This window comes from Theropithecus gelada, chromosome 4 (assembly GCF_003255815.1).
Source record: "Theropithecus gelada isolate Dixy chromosome 4, Tgel_1.0, whole genome shotgun sequence".
NCBI classification, from domain to species: Eukaryota; Metazoa; Chordata; class Mammalia; order Primates; family Cercopithecidae; genus Theropithecus; species Theropithecus gelada.
This window is the reverse complement of record NC_037671.1, coordinates 16,615,371-16,625,992: the sequence shown is the minus strand read 5'-3', so window position 1 is coordinate 16,625,992 and position 10,622 is coordinate 16,615,371. Positions and strand designations below refer to the sequence as shown.

The 10,622-nt window shown below is 40.6% G+C and overlaps 1 protein-coding gene across 3 annotated transcripts in view; it reads right to left on the bottom strand.

Moving 5' to 3' along the window:
• Positions 1-280: 280 nt before the first annotated feature.
• The window catches only part of SIRT5 (sirtuin 5), a 28,254-nt gene continuing 17,912 nt past the window's right edge, over positions 281-10,622 (bottom strand). For 2 of the 3 annotated variants that reach the window (XM_025382875.1, XM_025382877.1), the window contains 2 exons: positions 10,253-10,368; positions 281-793 (listed from right to left, as the gene is read on the bottom strand). In XM_025382875.1, the coding sequence (XP_025238660.1) occupies positions 718-793; positions 10,253-10,368 (192 nt within the window). In that variant the 3' untranslated portion in view covers positions 281-717. Of the gene's footprint in view, positions 794-5,765; positions 7,030-10,252; positions 10,369-10,622 lie in introns of those variants that run through there. The other variant, XM_025382876.1, reaches the window with a different exon arrangement.

The following is a 10,622-nucleotide window of genomic DNA, read 5'->3' as shown; positions in this document are numbered from 1 at the left end:
ACCACCTGAGGTTGGGAGTTCAAGACCAGCCTGACCAACATGGAGGAACCCCATCTCTACTAAAAATACAAAATTAGCCGGGCGTGGTGGTGCACGCCTGTAATCCCAGCTACTCAGCAGGCTGAGGCAGGAGAGTCTCTTGAACCCGGGAGGTGGAGGTTGCAGTGAGCTGAGATCGCCCCATTGCACTCCAGCCTGGGCAACAAGAGTGAAACTCTGTCTCAAAAAAAAAAAGTCCCCCATAAAGCCATATCCTGGGGTAACATCTTTATATAATAAATTACCTACTATAGAGTGTGATTTTATTTTCCACTAAAACTTGTGCAAAAATCAGAATTAAATAGTAGGGTTTTTACCCCTCGACTTCTACCTTGCTCAAATAACAAAAATATGATCAGGATAACTATATTTTTTTAAGACAATCTAATTTACAAAATTTTTCCCACCCAATAACCAACCATACACATCAAAGATATTCTTACGTTTCAGTTCAGACCAAGTAATATGCATTAACTTTACAGTTCTGTGACTTTTGAATGTGGGTGCTCTTTGCTACTTCTAAGCCCCCATCGCTTATCAACAGGTTGGATTCTAGCTAGGGAATCAGAGGCTATTTTTAGATTGTTCAATATTCAGCTCACCACCCGTAAGACCATTTCTCCTCTGCATGTGGCCTAGTTCTTAGATATACTCTAATTTCTTTCTTCCCCAGGACACTTAAGAAACAGTTTCATTTTCATGACGGGCAAGGGCTTCAGGAAGAGTCGTTCCACAGGGTCCCTGGAAATGAAACCTGAAAGAGAAGCAGCAAATACAGCAGTTATGAACTACGGGTTAGCAAAATGAATGCCCTACTTCAGCAAGCACTTATTTCTTAAGTAATACCCAAAGTAAAACCCAAATTCTCATCAATATGGTATTAATTTGTATGCCCACTTCTTTCATCTAGTTTCTAACAACTCTAGTTACAACACTTCACTAAGGGCTGGCCTCTGTGACTATGGGAATTTTGAGAAGCAAATGTCTAGAATTTATGTGCCCTAAAGAAGAATTTTATTTCAAGGCGTAAGAGACACGATTACAAAGTGTATTTTGTTTGTTCTTTTCAAATCCTGAGAACCTGTGCAAGTAAAGTGTATTTTGGGACTATACTGCCAAACTCATTGAAATTGTAAGTATAAAATATACATATATGTGTTATATATGTATTTTATATACATCCTTTTTTTTTTGAGACGGAGTCTCGCTCTGTCGCCCAGGCTGGAGTGCAGTGGCGCGATCTCGGCTCACTGCAAGCTCCGCCTCCCGGGTTCACACCATTCTCCTGCCTCGGCCTCCCCAGTGGCTGGGACTATAGGCGGATTATCTGAGCCAGGAATTTGAAGCTATGATTACACCACTGTACAGACTGCAGCCTGGGTGACAGAGGGAGCCCCCGTCTCTTAAAAAAAATAATTCCCTTGTGCCCAGAGTTTAGGTGGCCCAGGTCTTTCAGTACTTACATCTATAACAAACAAACACTGAGGATTACAACTGACATTGAAAAAGTAAAATGTAGCTTGGCTGGTCAAAATCTGCCCAGTGATTCTTTGGATCGGAATAAAAGACACAGGTAAAGCCAGCTGCAAAGTTCACAGGAAACAATCTATTTTCCCCAAGGGTAAGCTGCGAAGTGTCTTAATTCCATTCTTTGAGTGACTACTGCTTTTGGATTTTGTTCCTTAATATTATAAACCATTGGAAACTTTGCTATTTGAAATTATAGCAGTAAAGAATGAAATATTCCTCTAGCCTTGAGGATCTAAGTCACTCTGATACTGAGAAGCAGCCTGGATTTCCAACCCGGGTGCAGAGCTCCAGATAAGGGATTTCTGGACACAACATTCCACATTGATCTAAACTTTGTATTACAGTTTCTGGGGAAGGGGGACCCTGGCCTACTTCTCCAGCCAGACATGATGTTAACCCCTTTACACTGTACAGCCCTGCTAGTTGCTTGAGTCTATCAAAAACTACTTCATTTAAATTTCACTTAAACTCCACCCTCCCACCAATTGCTTTAATAACTCTACCTTTCCCTTGTTGGGAAACACACTTCTCAGTTCTGCTGGGGTCTGGTCTCCCTCATGGCATTAAATCAATAAACCTGATCTGGACAGAATACTGGTTGGTTTATGGTGAGTACAGGAGGATTGGGCTAGAACAGGAGGAACTGTCTCCTTCCAACAATATGTAACACTCAGCCGTAGATACATGGACCAATTCAAAGTTTATGTCCCATTCATCTATTAAGGATGTATTTCCAGGCCAGGAGTGGTGGCTCATGCCTATAACCCCAGCACTTGGGGAGGCTGAGGTGGGCAAATCACTACTTGAGGTCAGGAGTTTGAGACCAGCCTGGCCAACATGGTGAAACCCTGTCTCTACTAAAAATACAAAAATTAGCTGGGTGTCGTGGCAGGCACCTGTGATCCCAGCTACTCAGGAGGCTGAGGCAGAAGAATCGCTTGAATCCAGGAGGTGGAGGTTGCAGTGAGCTGAGACTGCACCCCTGCACTCCAGCCTGGGCATCAAGAGTAAAAAAAGAATTTCCAATAAAATTTTACTTGTTTAGAATTATTAATCTAAACTTATATATAGTTTTTGTTTTTAAAATTATGCACTGCAGATTACTATAGTGATAATTCTATCTAGAAGGTTTTTAGTAAAACATTTTTTAACATTTTAAGGAATTTGAAAAAATTAAATAATTCATATGATATTTTGCTGTAGAAGTATAATAGGATAGTCAGTAAAAGATTTTTTCTTTTTTTTTTTTTTTAAGACAGAGTCTTACTCTGTCATCTACGCTGGAGTGCAGTGGCACAATCTCGGCTCACTGCAACTTCTGCCTCCCAGGCTTTAGGGATTCTCCCACCTCAGTTTCCTGAGTAGCTGGGATTACAGTTGTGGACCACCACGCCTGGCTAATTTTTGTATTTTTAGTAGAGATGGGGTTTTGCCATGTTGGCCAGGCTGGTCCCAAACTCCTGGCCTCAAGTGATCCTCCCGCCTCAGCCTCCCAAAGGGCTGGGATTACAGGCATGAGCCACTGCACCTGGCCAGTAAAAGATTTTCATGCATAAACACATATTATGTTAGTATAAATTCTGTAGTAGTGATAGAATGGAAATACAAGTTCAAAGAGAAAAGAAAAAATGTGAAATTTCCAATTGTTAAGGAAGGGCTGTATTATTTATTTTGTAAATGGATGGTGGTGTGTACCAGATAATTATAACATTCAGATTGGACTGCATACATTTAAAACCATGATATGGTAGCTTTTATTTTAAAATGTCAGTGTTTTGGCCACGCACGGTGGCTCACGCCTGTAATCCCAGCACTTTTGGGAGGTCGAGCTAGGCAGATTGCCTGATGTCAGTAGTTTTAGACTAGCCTGGGCAACGTGGTGAAAACCCGTCTCTACTAAAAAAATACAAAAAATTAGCCGGGTGTGGTGGCGCACGCCTGTAGTCCTAGCTACTCAGGAGGCTGAGGCAGGAGAATTGCTCACACCAGGGAGGCAGAGGTTGCAGTGAGTTGAGATCATGCCACTGCAGTCCAGCCTGGGCAACAGAGCCAGACTCTGTCTCAAAAATAAAAATAAATAAATAAATAAATAAATAAATAAAATGTCAGTGTTTCCAATTCACTTGGAATGACATCTCCAACTGTAATATTTTTGATTTAAAAAACCTTAGATGTCAACTTTTAAAATGTGAAAGGCATACATGAACATTGTTTGAAAGCCTCTTTTCTAGCACATCTGTGCACTTTGCCTGCCCCCACCAGTTGCAGGACAACCAAGACTACAGTGTCAGTTCCACATCTGCTCATGCCACTTTTATTGGTTAATGTAATCATCTCGCTGAATTTAAAATTATGTAATAAACTGCAAAAATAGAGCTGTTAAAAGAGAGTTATTTCTAGGAAAACTAGCTGAATGCTTGGGAAAGACATACTGAGTCACTAAATATAATTCTGTTAAATTAGGTGTAGGTGTAAAAGACGAGGGAAGACAGCTTCACGTGCTTCTTTTCCTAAGTTCTTGCTCTCCTTTAAAAGAAAAAAAGAACCAAAACAGACAAATATCAAAAAACAGAAGTTGTAATCCAGTGTTTGCCAAGGTTTCTTGATAAGAATCACCTGGGTCATTTGCTAGCTACATAAACAGGCATCTGCCCCTGGAAATTCTGATTCAGGAAGTCTAGGTGGGGGGCCTTGGGATCTGATTTTCCTGGTTGTCTGTTTTTGTTTTTGTTTTTGTTTTTTTTAATAAAATAAGGGCTGGAGTCATTCATATCTTCAGGGATATTTGGGGAACACGAGGAAGATTATGGATACGATTTATGTAAGAAAGGTGAGCTCCAATCAGCAGATCCCTACTCAAAACAAAAGGCCTTTAGCTCTATTCCAAAAAAAAAAAAAAAAAAGCAGGCCAAGTGCGGTGGCTCACGCCTGTAATCCCAGCACTTCGGGAGGCCGAGGCAGATGGATCACTTGAGGCCAGGAGGTTGACACCTGTCTGTCCAACATGGTGAAATCCCATCTCTACTAAAAATACAAAAATTAGCCAGGTGTGGTGGTGCATGCCTGTAATCCCAGCTACTCGGGAGGCTTAGGTGGGAGGATTGCTTGAGCCCGGGAGGCACAGATTCCAGTAAACCGAGATTGTGCCACTGCACTCCAACCTGGGCAACAGAGCAAGACTGTCTCAAAAACGAAAAAAAAAAAAAAAGAAAAAGGAAATGAAGGTACATTTATGCTTTAAATCAAAATGTTTAAAGTATGTATGTGCCCTTTTCTATTAGTCTTGTTTTCAGTGGCTTTTTGAATGAACAGACCAACTAAGCCCTGACTGCATAGACTAGAGGGCTTCCCTACTTGCCCTTGACAGCACAGCCAGGGAGAGCGCTAGACCTCCCTAACACACATGGTCAACGATCACTTCAAAGCAGTGACCTCTTCACACCCTAGATAGGTAACTATATAACCACAACAATCTATAAAACTGTCTTACCTAACAATTCCTTAGACTTCTAAACTCCACCAGCAGATAGCTTGGGCGTTTTCCCTCCCCAGGGCCCCCAACTCCATTACTTTACTGCTCGCCTCTCCTGGGACTTCTTCCTCACTCCACTCCAGCCACACTGAGGGGCCTCTGCTCCAGGTGGTCCCACTGTCTGGAAAGGTCTTATCCCAGATCACCTCTTTGGCTGCCTCCTCCACCTCCTTGAAGTCTTTGCTCAAATCTCTTCTTAATGAGGTTTGTGGTCCACCCAACTGGATCCTGCAACCTGTCAGCCCAACCCCCTCACATACAACTCCATCTTTGCTTTGCGAGGTCTCTTAGCACCTGCTCACATGCTGTAGAATGTGCACCTTATGTTCACTGCTTACCTGTCTGCCTCCACCACTAGAATATAATCTTCCCTTGGGAGATTTTTATTTTGTTTACTGCTATATCCTATCCTAAGCACTTAGAACAGTGTCTGGTACATAGTGGATACTTATAAATATTTGTGGACTTTGATTAAATTCCAATGTTTAGAGAAATTCAAAGATCAACAGGGCACAACATAGTGGCTGCAGGGCACGGTGGCCAGAAGGTGCTTTGAAGGCCCTGCCTACCAGCTCCCTGCAGCGACAGTCCCATTTTTGCCTCAGCGAATGTACAAATCCCAACAAGATAAGGCCCCCTGGGGTTAAAAGTCAAAACACTGAGGTTTAAATTCAAAAATGCCTAGGGTTTACTGGGATAGTCAGGGTTTATCAGAAATCATCCAATACAAGCATCAGGCATGGGGAAAATGACAAAACCAAAACTGGAACTAATTAACACCTTGAAAATATAAATACATTCCTGTGGGAGGAGAATTCTATGCCTTTGTCTCTGGATTAGAACTGGGGCAAAGAATCTGAACAACTTGTGCAAGGCCTAAGGTGTTTTGTGAGATCCAAATCCTTATCAAAATACAGGCAGCATTCTAGCTGCCTATTTAGGTAACAAAGAAAATCAGGTTAAAAGTAGCAGGGAACATTATTCCATTTTTTTTTTCTCATTAACCTACAGCAGGGGTTAGAAAACTTTTTCTGTAAAGGGCCACATAGGACAGATTTTAGGCTTTGCAGACCAGCCAGTCTCTGCTACAACTATTCACCTCTGTCATCCTAGTGCAAAAGCAGCCACACACAATATACAAACATAGGGCCACAGCTGTGTTCCAATGAAACCTTATTTACAGATACAGGTGGTGGGCAAATTTGGCCCACAGGCAGTAGTTTGCTGACCTCTGACCTAGGGTAAAGTTCAACCAAAATCTGTTAAGCATGAGATATAAAATTCTGCCATTGTTAAGCTCTGTGTTTAAACAGTCCTCTTAGTTGCTCCAGGGTTGGTTTGTGCCTTTGAAAAATTGAGTAGGATGAGATGACTACCACCAGCATCTCTTCTAAATGTCTGCTTTCATGATGCCAAGAAAAAAGCATTGCTGGCTTCATTGATCAGTTACTCCTTCATTGATCAGATGACAGTTCCTGTGATCAGTCTGGTTGATAAGGAGCTTGTCAAATTGATAAGAATTTCTAACTGGCAAGTAGCCTGTTTGTCAGAGACAATCATAGGTTTTCAAGACAATATGAAGCTGAAGAATTTTGGCTGAAGTAGCAGCTGAAACAGGCCTGTGGTTTTAGGAGGCTTGACTTGTGCAATGATATATATTACATGCCAAGAATCTCTTCTGAACTGGCAGGAAAAACCACCAAGTTTAGTTTCTTTCACATGAAGACACAGCCACCATATGCAAGGGATGCTGGGCCACTGCTGGTCAGTCCATGGCACAGGAGGTGGGGGCCAACTCTAAACCTGGGTTGTGGAAATACTCCAGTTTCATTTTCTTCTTTTTCTCTATCTGCATTTTCTTGCTTTTCTACAGTGATGATTTGTTTTAATTCTTTATAATAATTAGAGATGAGACAGAGATCAAATGACTAAAAAGAAACCGTATTAGAAGAGCCAAACTGGGGACATAGCTCATGTCCTGCTTCACAAAGTTCATCCTGTCCCACTCTTTGAGTTTTCTGATGGTCTTTCAAACAGACAGGAGGCTTGAACTACCTAGCTCTGGTATTACTACTCTTAGTCATGCTAAGTGGCCCAGCTGCTACACATAGGTGCCACAACACAAATCAGAGGGAGGCCTAATGGGCATTTTTCAGGAGATAAGTTAGAAGATAATTTAATTTTTTATATAACAGCTTTATTGAGATTTGATTCACATACAATCCACCTATTTCAAATATATAATTCAGTGGCTTTTAGTGTATTCACAGAATTATACGACCATCACCACAATAGACTTTTAGAGCATTTTTAACAACCTCGAAGAAACTTGTTCTCATTAGCACCCACTCCCCATTCCTCCCTACTCCCAGCCAAAATCTTCTCGACTCATCTACTCCCACTCATCTACCTTCTCTCTATTGATCTGCCTATTCTGGATATTTCATATAAATGAAGTCATACCATATGTGGTCTTTTATGACTAGCTTCTTTCACTTAGTATAACATTTTCAAGGGTCATCCATGTAGTAGCATATACGGATACCTCATTCTTTTTACGGCTAAAATATAATCCATTGTACAAACATACCAAATTTTATTTATTCATCCTTCAGTCGATGGACATTTGGGTTGTTTCCACTTTTTCCATTAACAAGTTGCTATGAACATTTGTGTACAAATTTTTGTGTAGATGTGATTTCATTTCTAGGACTATATACCAAGGAGTAGAATTGCTAGATCACATAGTAACTCTATATTTAACTGCCACATTGTTTTCTAAAATGACTGCCCCATTGTACATTCCCATCAGCCATGTATAAGGGTTCCAGTTTCTTCACCAACACTTGTGATTTTCCTTTATCTTAAAAATTATAGCCACGCTTGTAGCTGTGAAGTGATGATATTTCGTTGTGGTTTTATGATATTGAACATCATTTCAGTATGCTTATTGGCCATGTGTATATATTTGGAGAAATGTCGTTTCAAATATTTTGACCTGGTTTTTAATTGGATTGTCTTTTTATTATTTATAGTTGTAAGAGTTCTTTATATATCCTGGATACAAATCCCTTATCAAATATCAAATATTAGACTTACAAATATTTTCTCCCATTCTATGGGTTGTCTTTTTACTTAACGGTACCCATTGGAGTATAAAAGTTTAAATTTTGATAAAGTCCAATTTATCCTTTTTTCTTGTTATTTGCACTTTTGATGTCATATCTAAGAAAGCTTTCACTAACCCAAGGTTACAAAGATTTACTCCTACATTTTCTTTTGACATGTTATACTTTTAGTTCTTACATTTAGGTCTATGATCCATCTTGGGTTATTTTTTGTGTATGGTGTGACAGAGGGGTCCAAGCTCATTCTTTTGCATGTGGATATCCAGCACTATTTCTTAAAAAAGACTGTGTTTCATCAAATTGTCTTGCCACTCTTCTCAAAAATCAACTGACCATGAACGTGAGGTTTTGTTTTATTGTTCTGTTTTGTTTTTTACTGGACTCTCAATTCTATTCCACTGATTCTATATATCTATCCTATGCCAGTGCCACACTATCTTGATTACTGCAACTTTGTAGTAAGGTTTTTTTTTTTCTTTTGATGGAGTTTTGCTCTTGTTGCCCAGGCTGGAGTGCAATGGCGCAATCTCGGCTCACCGCAACCTCCACCTCCCAGGTTCAACTGATTCTCCTGCCTCAGCCTCCCAAGTAGCTAGGATTACAGGCATGTGCCACCATGTCCAGCTAATATGTAGTAAGTTTTGAAACTGGGAAGTATGAGTTCTCCAACTTCATTTTTCATTTTGTTTTGGCTATTTTGGGTCACTTGCATTTTCATATGAATTTTAGAGTAATCTTTTCAATTAATTGTTGTAAAAAGCCAGTTGTGATTTTGATAAGGACTGAGTTGATTGAGCCCATAGATCAATTTGGTGAGCATTGCCATCTTAATCATATTAAGTTGTCCAATCCATGAACATTGGATATGTTTCCATTCATTTAGGCCTTCTTTATTTCTTTCAACAATGTTCTGTAGTTTTCAAAGTATAAGTTTAGCATAGGAGGCAATTTTTTTTTAGGCTATCTTCTTAGTTCCTACTACTCACACACAAATGAAGAACTATGGATCAAGAACACAGGCTGTAGCTGATCAAAAAGACACATGGAAAAGAAGAGGCCCAGAGCCAGTTCACTCACCTGAGGAGGGGCCTACTTAAGTGTCTGTGGCCCCTTTTCTTTTTTCCTTTTTTTTTTTTTAAATCCCAGCAGAGACTTTGAAGAGTGGTTCCTATCCTGGCTGCACACTGGAATCACCTAGGAAGCTTATCAAATGATGTCTGGGCTGCAACTCAGAGCAATGACACTGAAATTTCATGAAGTGGCCCCCAGGCATCAGTATTTTTAAAATATGCAGCCAAGGTTGGAAACTGCTGATTAAAGTAATGACAAGATGTTTCAATGAAGTTTTCTATTTTATTCATTTATATTCATTTACTACTTATTTATAGTCTAACTTTTTCAAAAGGAATTAACTAGATGGACAAGAATAAGAAGTAAAGGCAAAAAAAAAAGTTGGAGTGAGAAAAAAGACAGAAGGGTGAAGACATAAAACAGTCCCAGGAATAAGACTAAAAATGCATACTATGACAATCTACACTTCCCACCCAAACGTTTGAGAAGCAGGATCAGTGTCATAACATGGCCACAGATACAGATAACCTTGGCGATTAGACCAAAGGGGAATCTGCCAGGTGGCCTCCCAGTGAGAACGGCAGGTGATGAGGTTCTGCAAGGGCATCTCCCAGGCTTACTTGCGGAGCATCTGGGTAACCTACAACTAAAGGCCATCACTAAGTCTAGCTTAAAAATGTAAGGGAAAGCAAAGCCTAAGGAATCAAAGAAGAGCTTTCAAAATGTGAACAAACAAAAGTCCCACGGCAAATGTCGTGTACAGTGACAGAGCTACCCTACCTTAGTCTACAGTGAATGATTTTGTTCTTCCATAAAAGCAACTGCAGATCAAACAAAAAAACACAAACCCTGTGTCTTTTTTAAAAATTAGAGGAGTAGGTCAACTATGTTTAGATGACCATGTCTGCACCTGCCTCCCACATCGCCCTCTCCCATCAGGGTATCCCAGTACCTGAATCTGTTCGTAGCTGGGGTGGTCTCCGTATTAAATTCCGCCACTGGCACGCCCCTGGCAGCCACCTGGGGGGCAAACATGGCTGCTGGGTACACCACAGAGGAAGTGCCCACCTACAAGGCAAGCACATGGAGATGGACAAACGGCCACACGACAAGAAGGAACATTTTTTCAGAAAACCTTACACAAATTCAGATAGGTCTGTGGTTGCAGGTGTGAGAAAAGCCAAACAGGATGGGATAAAACAGGGTGTCCAAGGGATGAGGGAAAGTGAAGAGCTGTCCTTTGATCAATCACTAGAATCGACAAGAATATGTGACATGAAAAGGAGAGTTAACAAAAGAATGACTTAGAAGTGACTCAACAT